The sequence below is a fragment of the Gobio gobio genome, assembly GCF_949357685.1.
Source record: "Gobio gobio genome assembly, chromosome: 6".
NCBI classification, from domain to species: Eukaryota; Metazoa; Chordata; class Actinopteri; order Cypriniformes; family Gobionidae; genus Gobio; species Gobio gobio.
The window spans coordinates 3,048,815-3,067,869 of NC_137102.1; the positions used below are offsets into that span (position 1 = coordinate 3,048,815).

The 19,055-nt window shown below is 40.9% G+C and overlaps 1 protein-coding gene across 1 annotated transcript in view; it reads left to right on the forward strand.

Annotated features, from left to right (window-relative positions):
* Positions 1-404: 404 nt before the first annotated feature.
* The window catches only part of pappa2 (pappalysin 2), a gene marked incomplete at both ends in the record, with an annotated part of 133,390 nt that continues 114,739 nt past the window's right edge, over positions 405-19,055 (forward strand). Inside the window, 2 exons of the mRNA XM_079819437.1 lie at positions 405-1,149; positions 9,966-11,028. Coding sequence (XP_079675563.1) covers positions 405-1,149; positions 9,966-11,028 — 1,808 coding nt within the window. The remainder of the gene's footprint in view (positions 1,150-9,965; positions 11,029-19,055) is intronic.

A 19,055-nucleotide genomic window follows, 5' to 3' on the forward strand; every position in this document is an offset into this window, starting at 1 on the left:
TACATCTCTTCAAACAGCCTAACACTGCACATACAGCAAGCGATGTAAGTCTGCGATCAAACGCGATATCATCGCTTTAATTCGACCACAATGAGGATGCATGAGTGCGCGCGTAAATGAGCGATAAGTGAAAGACTTTTACGCAGTACAGAGGAGATCCATGACACGAGATGTTATGTTTGGAGCACTAAAAAGAAGGGAGGAAAGACTTAACTACTACTCATTATCAGACCCTTAACGCACTGAGATTTGTTTCAAACAGTAAAACAGATATTCATTGACACACCAATTGTGACTGAAACTTATTATTTAAGCGAATTAGATATTAGGCGAGCTCCCAAGTGCAATTCAAAACAATCAAACACATGTCCACGCTTTGAAAGCGTCCCTCTCTCCTCACTAAGATGATGTTTGTTAGACTACTGGCTGTTATTCTGGCTGTGTTTTACACATGTGCTCAGTCAGATCATATCCGGAGGTATAAGCGGACGGTGGCGCGGAGAGCGGACCGGGCTCTGGCCGGAGAGCAGTGCGGCTCCATCGCGCGCTCCACGGCGCAGCATTTCCCCCTAGCGGCCGTCACTGGAAGGTACGCGCGCTTGATAGACCTGCACTTGAGAAAAACTAAAACTGTGAGGTCGTGTTCAGGTGAGTGCGGCTCTAGTCATACGGTTGAGTTAACTAACCGGGATAGTAATGAGAAGGGAAAACATAAAGTACCTTTCATATGGAAGAAAGACGGCACACAACCACAGGGGGCCATTGCTCCTGGATCTACTAAGTCCCCCGTTTTAAAAGGACACGCTTTACAGACAGACCAGGGTGATGACTTGATAGACAGCTCACTGAGAAGGGTTCCACGGAGCCTTCCAGAGTCCATCAGAGATACGGACACCCATCTCGACTACTCTAAAGACAGTGAGGAGTTCTCCGGGGCGCAGGAGGGGCAGCAGAGCTCACCCGGGGAGCTGTGGAGGGCGGAGGAGCGCGATGTGCCTGAGAAGTGGATGACAGCGGTGCACTTCAGCGGCCAGGCGGAGCAGCTGAAGGTGAACCCCGCGTCTGGCGTGGAACTCCCCCGTTCCCGGTTCACTGTAGAGCTGTGGGTCAAGCCGGAAGGGGGGCAGAATAATCCTGCCATCATCGCAGGTGGGTGCTCATTCATACTTCATATTCATATCTCTCATGCAGGAAGCGGTCGTTCCTGGACAGTGACTTTTCCGTCTCTACACTCTAAAAAATGCTGGGTTAAAAACAACCCAAGTTGGGTTGAAAATGGACTAACCCAGCAATTGGGTTGTTTTAACCCAGCGATTGGGTTGCTTTAAGCACACATTTAACCCAACCGCTGAGTTAAAACGACCCATTCACTGGGTTAAAATAACCCAATTGCTGGGTTATTTCATTTGCAACCCAACTTGGGTTACTTTTTAACCCAGCATTTTTTAGAGTGTACATATAAATAATGTGAAACCATACTCTAAAAAAAGCTGGGTTAAAACAACCCAAGTTGGGTTGAAAATGGACTTACACAGCAATTGGGTTGTTTTAAGCACACATTTAACCCAACCGCTGGGTTAAAACGACCCATTCACTGGGTTAAAACAACCCAATTGCTGGGTTATTCCATTTGCAACCCAACTTGGGTTATTTTTAACCCAGCATTTTTTAGAGTGTACATATAAATAATGTGAAACCATACTCTAAAAAATGCTGGGTTAAAACGACCCATTCACTGGGTTAAAACAACCCAATTGCTGGGTTATTTCATTTGCAACCCAACTTGGGTTACTTTTTAACCCAGCATTTTTTAGAGTGTACATATAAATAATGTGAAACCATACTCTAAAAAAAGCTGGGTTAAAACAACCGAAGTTGGGTTGAAAATGGACTTACACAGCAATTGGGTTGTTTTAAGCACACATTTAACCCAACCGCTGGGTTAAAACGACCCATTCACTGGGTTAAAACAACCCAATTGCTGGGTTATTCCATTTGCAACCCAACTTGGGTTATTTTTAACCCAGCATTTTTTAGAGTGTACATAGAAATCATGTGAAACTACACTCTAAAAAATGCTGGGCTAAAAACAACCCAATTCGGGTTGAAAATTGACTAACCCAGCAATTGGGTTGTTTTAAGCAAACATTTAACGCAACCGCTGGGTAAAAACAACCCAATTGCTGGGTTAGTCCATTTTCAACCCAACTTGGATTATTTTTAACCCAGTATTTTTTAGAGTGTACATATAAATCATTTGAAACTACAATCTAAAAAATGCTGGGTTGAAACAACCCAAGTTGGGTTGAAAATGGACAAACCCAGTGAGTGGGTTGTTTTAAGCAAACATTTAACCCAACTGCTTGGTTAAAACAACCCATTCACTGGGTTAAAACAACTCAATTGCTGGGTTTGTCCATTTTCAACCCAACTTGGGTTGTTTTTAACCCAGCATTTTTTAGAGTGTATGATTTACTTACTCATATTTTCTATAAAATGAGTCACATATTTATAAGAAATGGCTTAAATGATATATTTAGGTGTTCTTCATCACTTAAACATATATAATATACATTAATATTGATATATGCATTAAGTTTGATCATGTCCTCAGTGCAAATGAATCAACTTCCACAAGAACTATAAACCATGAAATGATAAAAACCTCAAAATATCTTTAAATTATGTTATAGACTAGGCTAAACTGCCTCTAATCATACATATAAATCATGTGAAACTAAACTCTAAAAATGCTGGGTTAAAACAACCCAAAGTTGGGTTGAAAATGGAATAACCCAGCGATTGGGTTGTTTTAACCAAGCAATTGGGTTGTTTTAAGCAAACATTTAACCCAACCGCTGGATTAAAACAACCCAAAACTGGGTTAAAACAACCCAATTGCTGGGTTAGTCCATTTTCAACCCAACTTGGGTTATTTTTAACCCAGCATTTTTTAGAGTGTACATATAAATCATGTGAAACCATACTCTAAAAAATGCTGGGTTAAAACAACCCAAGTTGGTTTGAAAATGGACAAACCCAGCGATTGAAGTTGTTTTAAGCAAACATTTAACCCAACTGCTGGGTTAAAACAACCCATTCACTGAGTTAAAACAACCCAATTACTGTTTTTAACTCAGCATTTTTTTTGAGTGTACAGGTATTTATTTATTTACAATTTTCTCCATTTGCCGTGTCCCTGATGTAATCTCACACTGTTAGTTTTGTACTTTCTCGACTTCCAAAAAAGATCACAATTTCATTGAGACCATTTTCAGGAAATGACATCCTTTATTTTTCCCACCGGAATTCAACTGGACAAACTGAAGTAAGCTTCAACTCTCACTCCGACCGTTTTTAGTTTAGTTTGTGAAATGTCCTGCTCGTCCCACTCTTGAAGCTCCGCCCTGTGTTATGGAGAATGTCTGTCAGAAAACATGTCAAACGTTCCTGACCGTTATAACAGAATATGTTTTTGAGCAGAAATGTTGTATTATTTACCCTTCTGTTGGCAAAAAAGGTTTCTTAATAATCAAGACATTTTATTCATCAATAATTGTTTTGCTATTGTTTCAAAAAATATAAAAATACTATGATGGCATAAGGGACATATACTATCCTCATTATTGTTTAATTATTTATTTATTAATTATTATTAACATGTTGTGATTACATGTACACGTCCCGAACAGGTGGAATTCCTCCACAGCCAGTGTCTGAACAATCGACCCATAATCATTATCGTCCCTGAGCTTGACCAGTGCATTCCTCACACACTCAAACATGCTGGGTGAAGACTCAAGTTGGGTTGAAAATGGACAAACCCAGTGATTGGGTTGGTTTAGCCCCCCGTGGTTGAGTTGTTTTAGCCCAGTGATTGGGTTGTTTTAGACCAGTGATTGGGTTGTTTTAGCCCAGCGGTTGGGTTGTTTTAGCCCAGCAGTTGGGTTGTTTTAGCCCAGTGAATGGGATCTTTTAGCCCAGCAGTTGGGTTGTTTTAGCCCAGTGAATGGGATCTTTTAGCCCAGCAGTTGGGTTGTTTTAGCCCATTGATTGGGATCTTTTAGCCCAGCGGCTGGGTTGTTTTAGCCCAGTGATTCGGTTGTTTTAGCCCATTGATTGGGATCTTTTAGCCCAGCGGCTGGGTTGTTTTAGCCCAGTGATTCGGTTGTTTTAGCCCAGTGATTCGGTTGTTTTAGCCCAGTGATTCGGTTGTTTTAGCCCAGTGATTGGGTTGTTTTAGCCCACTGATTGGGTTGTTTTAGCCCAGTGATTGGGTTGATTGGGTTGTTTTAGCCCAGTGATTGGGTTGATTGGGTTGTTTTAGCCCACTGATTGGGTTGATTGGGTTGTTTTAGCCCAGTGATTGGGTTGTTTTAGCCCAGTGATTCGGTTGTTTTAGCCCACTGATTGGGTTGATTGGGTTGTTTTAGCCCAGTGATTGGGTTGATTGGGTTGTTTTAGCCCACTGATTGGGTTGATTGGGCTGTTTTAGCCCAGTGATTTGGATGTTTTAGCCCAGCGGTTGGAATCTTTTAGCCCAGTGATTGGGATGTTTTAGCCCAGTGATTCGGTTGTTTTAGCCCAGTGATTGGGTTGTTTTAGCCCAGTGATTGGGATCTTTTAGCCCAGCGGTTGGGTTGTTTTAGCCCAGTGATTCGGTTGTTTTAGCCCAGTGGTTGGGTCGTTTTAGCCCAATGATTCGGTTGTTTTAGCCCAGTGGTTGGGTTGTTTTAGCCCAGTGATTCGGTTGTTTTAGCCCAGCGGTTGGATTGTTTTAGCCCAGTGATTCGGTTGTTTTAGCCCAGCGGTTGGATTGTTTTAGCCCAGTGATTGGGTTGTTTTAGCCCAGCGATTGGGTTGTTTTAGCCCAGTGATTGGGATGTTTTAGCCCAGCGGTTGGGATGTTTTAGCCCAGTGATTGGGATGTTTTAGCCCAGCGGTTGGGATCTTTTAGCCCAGTGATTGGGATCTTTTAGCCCAGCGGTTGGGATGTTTTAGCCCCCTGTGATTGGGTTGTTTTAGCCCAGTGATTGGGTTGTTTTAGCCCCCTGTGATTGGGTTGTTTTAGCCCAGTGATTGGGTTGTTTTAGCCCAGCAGTTGGGTTGTTTTAGCCCAGCAGTTGGGTTGTTTTAGCCCAGTGATTGGGATGTTTTAGCCCAGCGGTTAGGTTATTTTAGCCCACTGATTGGGTTGTTTTAGACACCCGTGAGTGGGTTGTTTTATCTCAGTGATTGGGATGTTTTAGCCCAGCGGTTGGGTTGTTTTAGCTCCCCCGTGATTGGGTTGTTTTAGCCCAGTGAATGGGTTGATTTAACCCAGCGGTTGGGTTAAATGTTTGCCTAACCTGCTGGGTAGTTTTTTTTAGCTCAACTATTGTTTAAAAAATACTGTATAGTTTGCTTAAAATGAACCCAAAGTATGTTGGAAATAAACATGTATTAATATGTTTATTAAATAAACATTAGTAATGAGTTTAATGAATAATAAAATGAATAATAACTAAACAATAATAAATTGCTTATTAATAAATGTTCACCTTTTGATTATTATTGTTGCCTCTAGTTATTATGTGTCTGATTTTGTGTTAATTTTAAGCCAGCCATATAGTAATGTTTAAACAATAGGTGGGTTAAATAAAACTACCCAGCATGTCGGGGAAACATTTAAAAACCTCTGAGAAAAAACAACCCAACCGCTTTTAGAGTGTAGTTAAACATGTGACTATTTTTATAGAATTCTAAAAACATTTAAAAAAATGATGCCAAAATGTTCCTGGATAACAGGAATGACCCTTGATTTTCTAGGAATTGGAATTGTCATAGGCTATTACTTAGAGCAGCAGTTATTAGTTGAAGGATGCATAATTCACAATTAGCCATTGTCTAATCAGAATAAATCCTGCTGTAAGGCACACCGCCATGCAGACCAAAGCCAGATCCATTCCTCCAACTGGCCTCAGTTCATCAAGTGCATCAAATGGTGTGCGGTGGAATCTGTGTTGTGTCACAGCTTTGACACGTTGTTGTTTCATTTAAGAGGCCTTTGTTTGAGGATATCGGCTGACAGGCAGATGAAAAGAGAATGGGGAAATCAGCTGCTTACGAGGTGCAAACGATGAGTAGTGCTGAGGGCGGAGTGTGAGAGGAACAAGTGGCCACCACCTGCTCAGTGTGTCCTCTCTGCTGGATTTAATCACTTGTTTAGTGAATATGCTCATTGTGTTTCCAAGATTTGATTCATAAGCAGCTTGTTCTGGACACCATACTCACATTTACAGCTATACTCTAAAACATGCTGGGTTAAAAACAACCCAAGTTGAGTTGAAACTGGACAAACCCAGCGATTGGATTGTTTTAACCCAGCGATTGGGTTGTTTTAGCCCAGTGATTTGGTTGTTTTAACCCAGCGATTAAGTTGTTTTAACCCAGTGAATGGGTTGTTTTAACCCAGTGAATGAGTGGTTTTAGCCCAGCGATTGGGTTGTTTTAACCCAGTGTTTGGGTTGTTTTAACCCAGAAAATGGGTTGTTTTAACCCAGCGATTGGGTTGTTTTAGCCCAGCGATTGGGTTGTTTTAACCCTGTGAATGAGTTGTTTTAGCCCACCGATTAGGTTGTTTTAACCCAGTGAATGGGTTGTTTTAACCCAGCGATTTGGTTATTTTAACAAAGGGAATGGGTTGTTTTAGGCCAGTGGTTGGGTTGTTTTAACACAGTAAATGGGTTGTTTTAGCCCAGTGATTTGGTTGTTTTAACCCAGTGAATGAGTGGTTTTAGCCCAGCGATTGGGTTGTTTTAACCCAGTGGTTGGGTTGTTTTAACCCAGTGAATGAGTGGTTTTAGCCCAGCGATTGGGTTGTTTTAACCCAGTGGTTGGGTTGTTTTAACCCAGATAATGGGTTGTTTTAACCCAGCGATTGGGTTGTTTTAGCCCAGCGATTGGGTTGTTTTAACCCTGTGAATGAGTTGTTTTAGCCCAGCGATTAGGTTGTTTTAACCCAGTGAATGAGTGGTTTTAGCCCAGCGATTGGGTTGTTTTAACCCAGTGGTTGGGTTGTTTTAACCCAGTGAATGAGTGGTTTTAGCCCAGCGATTGGGTTGTTTTAACCCAGTGGTTGGGTTGTTTTAACCCAGATAATGGGTTGTTTTAACCCAGCGATTGGGTTGTTTTAGCCCAGCGATTGGGTTGTTTTAACCCTGTGAATGAGTTGTTTTAGCCCAGCGATTAGGTTGTTTTAACCCAGTGAATGGGTTGTTTTAACCCAGCGATTTGGTTATTTTAACACAGTGAATGGGTTGTTTTAGGCCAGCGGTTGGGTTGTTTTAACACAGTAAATGGGTTGTTTTAACCCAGCTGTTGGGTTGTTTTAACCCAGTGAGTGGGTTGTTTTAACCCAGTGAATGAGTGGTTTTAGTCAGCGATTGGGTTGTTTTAACCCAGAGAATGGGTTGTTTTAACCCAGCGATTGGGTTGTTTTAACCCAGTGAATGGGTTGTTTTAGCCCAGCGATTGGGTTGTTTTAACCCTGTGAATGGGTTGTTTTAGCCCAGCGATTGGGTTGTTTTAACCCTGTGAATGGGTTGTTTTAGCCCAGCGATTAGGTTGTTTTAACCCTGTGAATGGGTTGTTTTAGGCCAGCGGTTGGGTTGTTTTAACCCTGTGAATGGGTTGTTTTAGCCCAGCGATTAGGTTGTTTTAACCCTGTGAATGGGTTGTTTTAGCCCAGCGATTAGGTTGTTTTAACACAGTGAATGGGTTGTTTTAGGCCAGCGGTTGGGTTGTTTTAACACAGTGAATGGGTTGTTTTAACCCAGCTGGAGTTGTTTTAACCCAGTGAGTGATTTTTTTTAGCCCAGCGGTTGGGTTGTTTTTTCCCAGCGGTTGTTAAATGTTTGCCCAACCTGCTGGGTAGTTTTATTTACTTAAACTATTGTTTAAAAATTACTATATGGCCGGCTTAAAATGAACCCAAAATATGTTGGAAATTAACATTTATTAATACGTTTAATGAATAATAATTAAACAATAAACATTACATTGCTTATGCTATTTAATTAATGTTCACCATTGATTTGATTATTATTGTTGCCTCTAGTAATTATGTGTCTGATTTTTAATTTCTAACCTATTTTGGGTTTTAAGCCGGCCATATAGTAATTTTAAACAATAGTTGGGTTAAATAAAACTGCCCAGCACATTGGGCAAAAATTTAACTCAACCGCTGGGCTAAAACAACCCAAGGTTTGTCCATTTTACTCAACTTGGGTTGTTTTTAACCCAGCATTTTGTAGAGTATAGCTTCTCAATAGTTTGATGTATTTAAAACATTTAATTTGCAGCAGAAAGTAGGCGGTTTTTCACACGCAAAGCTGGTTGCCTGTTAATACTTTGTAATCTATATATTATTATTGAAGTATATAATTTATTTCTCTTTTATACTACAGGGCTGTTGAATCAACACATGCTTGAATCTGATTGGTTGACAAACGCTCTAAAGTGTGCAATTATAGAAGCAGTTCCAGCAGGTTTTGACCGCATTACAGTCCATATCACTTCGCCAAATTTTTTTATTTATTTCAAAGGTCCTTACAGCCGTTTGTGTGGAACATGATCTTAATATCCTGATGATTTTTGGCAAACAAGAAAAATGTATAATTTTGACCCATACAAATGCCACAGATATACCCGTGAGACGCACCACTGCTGTTGAGCTCCAGGATTACATATTATGATTACTAAAACAACCAAAAAACAAAATAAGGCGAAGGTGCCGGATCCCATAATCAGGTAAATGTGTATTTTGGTATGGCTGCTGAGGAGGGTCAATGTGGAAATGATTATATCTGGAAGTGCTTCTGAGACAAGTTCCCAGTGAGGAGAACAAAGCCCAGAGCTCGCTGGTTGTAACCTGCACAAGGCTTTTCCTCTACCACGGATGCCAAAATACATGCTTTTAGGAGAAAAGGGGTGCAAATATTATTCATCTGTTTCTAACACTGATGCGTCATCTATCAGACCTCAAAGAGAGCATTAGATACTCCATTTTAAAATTATCCACCACTTGGATAAAATCAGTATTCCCCAATGACGTCGAATCTCACAAACCTCTTAAATAAATGAGGGGTTCTACCATCTTGCTGTTGTTAAGATTGTATTATTTCACTTTGACATACTCGTCATCCCTAAAATCATGTGAACGCTCACTCCAGCTCCTGCTGAGGTCAATAGCTTTCTTTTAACAATCAGTGGACGAATCTATTGTTATAAAGCCAGTTTAGAAGAAACATCACCCGCTCCGCCAAATGAGCGTTCAAAGGCTTTACTGGAAGTCGTTTTCTTTTCTTTCGCTAATAAGTGATGCTATTCGCTTTTTCTCTGTCTCTCATAAACACGTATCATATCGACGCCATCACTCATACAAGGTTACAAAGAAAGTATTTCTTCAGCACACGTCGTCCCCAGCCAAACTCAGCACTCCGGGCCGGTCTGAGGTACTACTACTTTATGTAGTGGGAGACGGACACTATAAAAACAGTAAGATAAGAACCTGGGCTTTGAAAATGTGGTACCATCCAGCACTCTGGAAAGGTTTATCTTCAAATGCGTGACTTCAGGGCTGAAATTAGCATCGGCTTTTCCAATGAATGAAATGTCAGTGTGGTCCACATCCCTCAGGGTATTTAGTTTAAAGCTGCCCATCTCTTGTTCTCCCGTTTGCAGGGAATTTGTGTTCGCGTGTGTGTGTGTTGTTGGGGGGGGGGGGTGAAGGGGTTCCCTGACCTCTCTCTGTCCTTCCACGGTAACATCTGGCCGCCAGATGTGACTGCTCCTTACGAAAGGCAGCTGGGAATATCCGTGGATTTGTTGAATGGAAATGACTTAAACTCTTAAACTCTTCAGATAATTAAATGACAATTACCCTGTGCTTGATGAAGCTACAATTCTGTGACTTTTTCTTCCAGGCGTGTTTGACAACTGCTCCTATCCCTTGAGCGAAAAAGGCTGGTCGGTCGGGATTCGAGCAGCGGACCCTACAGGAAGAAAAGACGGCAGGTTTTTCTTCTCCCTTCGCACGGACCGCGCGCTCAAATCCACCACTATCGTCGGACTCCAGCGCTACCGGCCCAACAGCTGGACTCATGTGGTGGCCAGTTATGATGGCCACAAGATGGCGCTGTACGTAGACAATGCCAAGGTCGGCGAGAGCGGCGAACAGTCAGGTGACCTGTACAGCCCCTACATCAAGGCCTGTCGGTTGTTTCTGCTCGGCGGGGACCAGTCTGACCATGAGCACAGTTTCCGCGGGCATTTGGGAGGCGTCGCGCTATGGGGCTATGCACGCACTCACGAAGCACTTTTTAAAGGTCACCAACCCCATGCAGAGAGGCCATCTCCACTCCTGTCCCAGTGGGCAGATTTCTCAGAGATCGAGAATCAGTGGGCGCCCTACAAAGACCGCCACAACCCAGTCATCGTGGCTCTTCCCATCCCGGAAAGACAGCTTGTGTCTCCATTTCTGCCGTCTCCTTGCGGCGTGACTGTGTGTGACAACGCCGACATCGCCCTCAGTTATAACCAGCATTGGCAACTTCGAGCCGAGAAGCGTCTTCGTTACCGCATCGTGAATATCTGTAAGGATGACGGCGCTGACCCAACAGTCTCTCTGCAGCAGATCCAGCTCCAACACCAAGCCTTGGAAGACGCCTTCCGTCCTTACAATATCACCCTTGAGCTCAGCATTCACAGCGTCTACAACTCTTCCCTCCAACGGCGATTCGTCCTCAGCAATTGCCACATTGCGAATGTGGGGAACCGGCAATGTGATCCCGAGTGCGACCATCCTCTCACTGGGCATGATGGCGGAGACTGCTTGCGTATGGGGCCTTGCTACAACTGGAAGCGGAGAGATGGAGTCTGCGACCCAGAGTGCAACAGCATTCACTATGATTACGATGATGGTGATTGCTGTGACCCCGAGGTCACAGATGTCGCAAAGACCTGCTTTGATCCAGAGTCTCCTCAGAGGTAAGCTTGTGCTTCAATATGGTTCCACTTTGGCAACTAACTCGAACCCAGGCATAATTTTAGTGGGATGTGCATGTTTTGGTCCTAATTCGAGGATTGCAAAATCTTTCTGGCAAAACCCCCTCAGGATAAATTTGACTGGCTGATTGCTTCTATTGAAATCGATGCAGGTACCATAGTCAACAACCATGTACATTTATATCCTTAGCAGATGCATTCCTACCAAAACTGCTTGCAAGACAAAATGATCGAAAGCATCCCTCGCAAAATGTTTAGTTTTTTTTTAGTTCAAGAAATCAAAAAAAAAAGTTATGTGCTTGTTAAATGTTCTCACAGCAGCATCGGGAAAAAGGAAACCAAAGTGTCTTATTGTGAAATAGTGTTTTTTCTTTCAAGATTGTCAGAGCATTTTCTATTTCTCAACATGCAAAGCATACAAATCGGCCTTCTGGAATAGCTTTAAAAAGCAGACAAAACTTGGATGTAGAACTGAGCCAAAGTATACACTTAATGTGGCTAAACAACAAAACCAGAGGTCTCGGCTCTATTCATTGTGAAAGGCAGGACAGTTTTGCTCCTGTACAGATTTTTTGATGGCTTGTCATAGAGTCTTTCATTTTTCTAATGCTACACATATAAAAGTAGATGTTCACAAAGTTGTACTATCCCAAACAAGTCATCTTCTATAAGAGTTATAGGATTAGTTCACATTTTATCATCCAAGATGTTCATGTCTTTCTTTCTTCAGTTTTTTGAGGATTTTTTTGCACATAATGGACTTCAATGGGAACCAACGGCTGAAGGTCCAAATCACTGCAGTTTCAGAGGAAGAGCTTCAGAGGCTCTAACCAATCACAGACGAGGAATAGAGTCTGATCTAGACAAACCATCGCCACATTTACAACACAAACACTCATTTATATACTTTAACCTCAGACGCTGGACTTCAGTGCTGTTCTTCTTCACGGTGTATGACGTCATCACGTCGGAAAGGTCACATGACGTAGGTGGAAGTGCCGACTCCATCTCATGTTCTACTCCAATTTTAAAAGTCCGACATCATTGTTTCACCTTTATTTGTGTAAGAGGCGTTTAATTTAGTCTTTGCATGTTCATTTTAACACTAGGTCGGTACTTCCACCTACGTCATGTGACCTTTCTGAGGTGATGACATCATACACCGTGAAGAAGCACAACACTGAAGTCGAGCGTCTGAGGTTAAAGTATATAAATGTGTGTTTGTGTTGTAAATGTGTTGATGGTTTGTCTAGATCAGACTCTATTCCTCGTCTGTGATTGGTCAGAGCCTCTGAAGCTCTTCCTCTGAAACTGCAGTGATTTGGACCTTCAGCCGTTGGTTCCCATTGAAGTCCATTATGTGCAGAAAAATCTTGGAATGTTTTCCTCAAAAAAATTAATTTATTTTCCACTGAAGAAAGAAAGACATATTTTGAGTAACATATATTATATTTTGAGTAGCTATACCATTTAGGAGATTAGATTATTCAATTGGATATCATATGTAATGCATGGCAGTAAATTCATCATTTTAACCTTTTTGCTAGCAATGTAAACGGCACTTATTGTATATATAAATGTTCACATAAATGTTTGATCATATTCGGTCTGAATCTTATAGCAGGATAAAATTGCTATATGTCAGAATTCCAGATGTAGTCTTGAGAAGTGTTGTTCCAGGCTCCGTGTGCAGAGAGACCTCATGTCTCAGCCTCCAGCTGTTGTCATTTTATGGTTGCTTGAGAACAAGCTTTCTTCAAGATATGCCTTTCTGTTCCTGAAGGGCTCCTATAGAGATTAATAGGGCCCTAATGATACCATTGGATGGTGGTCTGAGATACACTCTTTTGGTAGTTTTGCCCTTGGACACTTTTAAAGAGGTCAACAGCAACTTTATAGCCAAAATCCACAGGCAAAGCATTTTTTTTTCTGTCAATGGTTGGGGGATAATAAATCAGCTGAACGCCATCTCAACGCTGTTTCTACAAGGTTTGACGGGTTAGCATGGCCTTTAGCCCCTGGTGGTAGATGATGCAACTACACACTCTGCAGGCAAAAAGCATCTGTCTTTCAGCCTTTCAAAAAAACTGAATAATATTAATAAATAAATAAATAATAATTAGCAACATACCATTCAAAGTGTGTTTTTTGAAAGAAATTCATATTTTTTTTTCAGCAAGGACATCCCATATGAAAAATAAGTTAATTCAAGTGTTCTATTAGTAAACTTCTTTTAAACTAAAAATAAGTATACTTTTAGTCTACTTCTCAGAAATATACTTCAAATTGCACTTAAGTATGCTTGACTTATACTGACAGAAAAGTCGAAGTATATTTGGCCTGTACTTGTACTCAATGTTTTAATCGAGATATACTAAAAGTATAATTAAGTATTCAAAGTATACTTGGCTTGTAATTGTATTTAATCTTTTGATTGAGTTAAACTTTGTTTTACATACAGTCTTATTAAACTTACTTTGTTTGAAAATATTGATTAGAATATTGATATAAAAGTTATAATTTTGCGGATCTGAATGTTTGTGTAGGCTAGTCCACTGGTAGTGTACATAGGAACTTAAAATTTACTTAACTCTTTCCCCATTGACTGATTTTTCCGGTTATCCATGTTTTCCCTGTTATACGGTAGGGGGCGCTATGACACATCTTCTAGTACAGAATCTCCAGATCAAAACACAGGAGAAGAAGAAGCTGAAACAAGTGATAGGCCCTGTCCCAAATGGCACCCCAAACCCTCGCTCTTCCTACGAATCCGCACTTTCATGACGTAACAGCGCTTTGACTGTTGGGAAGACGTCCGCTTCGGAGCTCGCATCAGAGCAGGCTCGGGAAAGGTGTGCATCGAGGGCGCATATGGACCGCAAATGACAAATGGGGCACCCTACGGTCTCGAAAGTGCATATGAAGTGTGCCATTTGGGACAGGGCCATAGAAGATTGCTCACGCAAATGTAAAATAACACGATCATCAAATATTAAACAGCATATAAATCAAAACTTCCTAATGTTACTGAATAAGATGTCGACACATGAAGAGGAAACGACTGAAGCTTTGGAGGTGTGATTAAACATCACTCTGAATCTGATCAAGGCTAGTCTTTGACAAAAATGTTGCCTTTCTTTATGAAACTTACCCACTTTCAAGAGTTGATAAAAAAGGATGCATGAAGCTATAATGTTTTAAAATGAATTAAAGGGGTGGTTGATTATGATTTGACTTTTTAAACTTTAGTGTGTAGTGTCGCTGTTTGAGCATAAACAACATCTAAAGTTACGACGCTCAAAGCTCAAAGCAAAGGGAGATATTTTCTTTTACAGAAATCTCTTCTTAAGGACTACAACAAACGGCTGGTACACAAGCTTCCTCCCGGGTTAGTGACATCACTTACATAAACCCCGCCCCCGGGAACACACAACAAAGGGGGTGAGATTATCATGACAGAATATGCTAATCAATGACTGAAGATGGTTAACTCATAAATTCATCGACTAACCCTTCAGGAACGTCCTGTCTCATTCTACATGTTGTCTCTTCTTCTGGAGTCTCTCCATCATTGTCCGACTCCGGTTTGATCATAAAAGGCTGAGCGGTTTCATTTCCTGTCTGCATGAGGTCATCAGAGCTGCTAACATGAGCTCTTGAAGCTCCGCCCCATGAGCAGCAGCTCATTTGCATTTAAAGGGATACACACAGAAACAGCACCCTTTTGCTCACCATCAAAAAGTGACATTTTTAACATGATCTGTGGGGCATTTTGAGCTCAAACTTCACACACACACTCTGGGGACATCAGAGACTTATTTTACATCTCAACCACCCCTTTAAAGTGCAGTTAAAGGTATATTTCAAGCATAAAAAAATAAAATTTGAACATAGTAGTATATAAATGCAAAAAAGAATATGTAAATAGTAAACTATAAGTATAAGAATACTTGCAGTATACGACTACTAAACTAGTTTACACTTCAAAGTGTACTTTCATAACCTAAAAAATGTACTGCTTGTATTAAAATCGTAAACTACTAGAATACTTATAAGTTCACTTGTAGTACAGATGCAGTACAAATGAGAAACCTACTTAAAGTTTACTACTGTAAGTACACTTATACGTATACTTTTATGTACTAAAAGTGGGCCAATTACTCCCAAGGAGTATTGAAGTAGCACACTTGATATTAGTAAACTCACTGCATAAAGTATACTTGAACATTACTTAAAGGGTAACTAAACCCTAAACCAACTTTTTTTAGTTAATGATCTGTAATACTGGGGCTTTATTAATGCTGTTCATTGATTCGAGAAAATGTTTTGACATTTGAGTATAAAGTGTTTTAATTCTATAAAATATGGTGTAAAACCGCCAAAGTGCTGCCCTCTTAAGGTTGAACGGTGGCTACTGCAGTTGAATTTTCCTATTGGACGTTGTGGTACATCGTGACGTAGGATGGTACCTCCAACGGCTCACTATCCGCGCCCCTGGCACGAGCTCACCACGCCCTCAGAAATGTTTCCCCCAATCACATGATGAGAGCGGCTTCACTCCAGTATGAACTCTCATGTTACATGAAGTGGAAACATTATGAATGAAACTCACTTGACACTTGCTTTAACATTGTATTGAAGAAAATACGGTTAAATAATGAAGTTGTCAGTACACTTCAGGCTTTTCTTGCGATTTTATTGCCGCCCGTCATGTGTACAGATAATTTTCATGCATGAGACGCGCTTTCAAACCCTGACACGCAAGTGGTTGCCGCGGACGCAGATAGATTAGGTCAGTTCTCTTGCGCGGCTGCTTCACTAGCATCGTCGGCATCGGGAGTTAACGCAGTTTGAGCAGCGGCTCGCATTGATAAGGCTCCGGGTTTATGTCTACAGACAATCCACCCTCCTCCACTTCAGGTGAAGGTAGGAGAAATGACCGCTCTGTTGCAAAGCTGGCGTCACTCCAGTCATTCTCCATCTTTGCGACTCGCGAGTCAGACAGCTGTCAATCAACCCGTCCCTGCGGGTCTCAGGTGTACGCCCTCCGCTCAGCCCCGCCCTCGGTTCGTCCCCTCTGTGTCCGCCGGGCTCTGCCCACTTTTCCAGCATTTTTTGAAAATTGCCAGTGGGTGGAGTTAAGCTCTGAGCAGGGGTTTAGTTACCCTTTAAGTAAACTTGAAGCAAACTTTTTTGTAAGGGATGTGAGTCTTCAATAGCGTGAAAAAATAGCGTTTTAAATTGTAATAATATTTCACAATTTTACTGCTTTTACCGTATTTTTTGACTAAATAAACGCAGTTAAGAGAATTCTTTCAAAAATATTCAAACGGGTTTGTTGCTATTATTTCACACCATTTCCCAGTTTTGTTTTGAAATAGACCGTTCTCCCTTTCTCACAGAAAAGGATAGTCACTAGTGAAGGGCTTGGGACATATCATGATGTCATTTTCCTGCGTTCCTGTGCCAGCCGAGCAGCTACCATTGAGATGAATGGGAATGCTAAAAGACAGTTTTCCTCAGGGAAATTTCAAACCTCCTTAATTCTACCAAAGCCAACAGTTTGTAGTTTGTAGTAGCATGCTGTCCTTGGCACTTCATATTCAAAAAGCAATCCAAAGGTACTGAATAACCCAAAGGTTCATTTGCTGGACTTGTTTTCCTCTAAATATGATGTGTCAATAAGTAGAAATGCTGATAGCCAATAGGCTCGGATTAACCTTGGGCTCTTAAGCCCTTAGATGGGTCTGTCCTTACCATGCTGGAAGCGCGCATCGCTAAGGCAACGGTCCAGAGTTTGCAGAGAATTAATGCAGGGATGACATTTTGATGGCAATTGTATAGCGTGCTTTTTATGTGGAGGTCTGGGATTTTAATGTTTCGCTGCGTGAGTTATAGCCCAGGTATCTGCTGCTGGGCAGTGAAGCTCGAGTACCTGCCAATGGCTGTCACTACTCAAATTTGTTGTTGAAGCCGAGAGAAGCAGCACAGGGGAACCACCAGGTGCTTTTTGGCAAGCTCCAGAAATGGAACGAGAAGAAAGCGAAGACATTTTAGTCCAGACGTTTAAGCCAATAGAGCTGAACTACCTGATATCTCTTCTCTTTAGTAATTATCTTTGATAGATGCTTAGCCATTTTAGCGATGTATGATGTATTTGTTTCTTTATTCATTCTGCTGCGAGATATGTGGATCGCTGGTTTTGAAACTACTTGCTTTTTTCCCCTCTGTGTTATTCGAAAGGATTGTGTCCACCTGAAAGGTGAAGTGTGTAGTCTTCTCAAGATACTTTATTCTATCCCAGTTCTGAGCGCAGGGAAAACACTGCACAAAACACTAAGAAAGTGTCAAACCTGCTTTTAAAACTCCTTTATTTGAGTGGAATGTTGATGGTGTGAGTTTGGACATACCTGTTTGTCAGAATAATGGAAGACGGGGAAAGGCGAGTATTTTTATTATTTTTGCAGTTCCATTTAGTCCATAATAGTGCATAAATTATGGGAATGGACATTATCCCAAGATCTTATGTATAAGAAAGTAACTTTCAATGTCAAACTATTTCTGAAACTTGTAAAAATGTTTTGTAAAAATTTACAATATAAAATTATTATAAAAGTACAATTATGTATGTATATTCTATTCCAAAGTTTGGGGTCAGTGAGATTTATAAATAAATAAACTTTTATTCAGCAAGGACACATTACATTCTTTAATTTTATAATGTTACAAAAAGATATACATTTGAAATAAATCCTGTTCTTTTGAACTTTATTTTCTACAAATAATTCTGAATATATATATATATCATGGTTGCCTCAAAAATATTAAGCAGTACAACTTTTCAATGTATTTTTCACCAAATCGACACTCGTTGAACACAGCTGTTGAACGAACTTAATTAAATTAAGGAAAAGTTTTCCACGAAATTGAATTACATTTTTTTTTTAACAAAATCTAATTGGTTTGAAATTATTTTTTGTAATCTTGTTGTATAAACTTAAATTAATTTAGTCAAGAAGGACCCACTTTATATTAGAGGCCTTGACTACTATGTACTTTTTAATTAATAATTTGATACAATGCACTTATTGTGTACATACATGTCTTTACATTGTACTTACATTTAAAAAAATACCTGCATGTAATTACGTCTGTAATTACACAGTTGACACTTCCCTTACACCTAACCCTACCCTTAAACTTACCTATACCACCACACCTGTCCCTAACCCTACCCTTAAACTTACCTATACCACCACACCTGTCCCTAACCCTACCCTTAAACTTACCTATACCACCACACCTGTCCCTAACCCTACCCTTAAACTTACCTATACCACCACACCTGTCCCTAACCCTACCCTTAAACTTACCTATACCACCACACCTGTCCCTAACCCTACCCTTAAACTTACCTATACCACCACACCTGTCCCTAACCCTACCCTTAAACTTACCTATACCACCACACCTGTCCCTAACTTTACCCTTAAACTTACCTATACCACCACACCTGTCCCTAACCCTACCCTTAAACTTACCCACACCACCACACCTGTCCGTAACTTTACCCTTAAACTTACCCACACCACCACCCCTGTCCCTAACTCTACCCTTAAACTTACCCACACCACCACACCTGTCCGTAACTTTACCCTTAAACTTACCCATACCACCACACCTGTCCCTAACTCTACCCTTAAACTTACCCATACCACCACACCTGTCACTAACTCTACCCGTATCCCACCTCAATATCAGCAAAGGTGTTTTGCAACACAATTTGAACACAGTAAGTACATTGTACTTATTTTTTTATGTAAGTACATAGTAGTTAAGGCCACCTAATATAAAGTGGGGCCATCAAGACTACTAAAAATGGTATCATTCCAACTGTCACACACACACACAGTAGGAACAGATGATGCATGAGATAAAACAGTGAAGCAGGGTTTGAGCAGACACAAGAGGGATGAATCACAGGGTGGATACAGATGACTTTGAGCTTG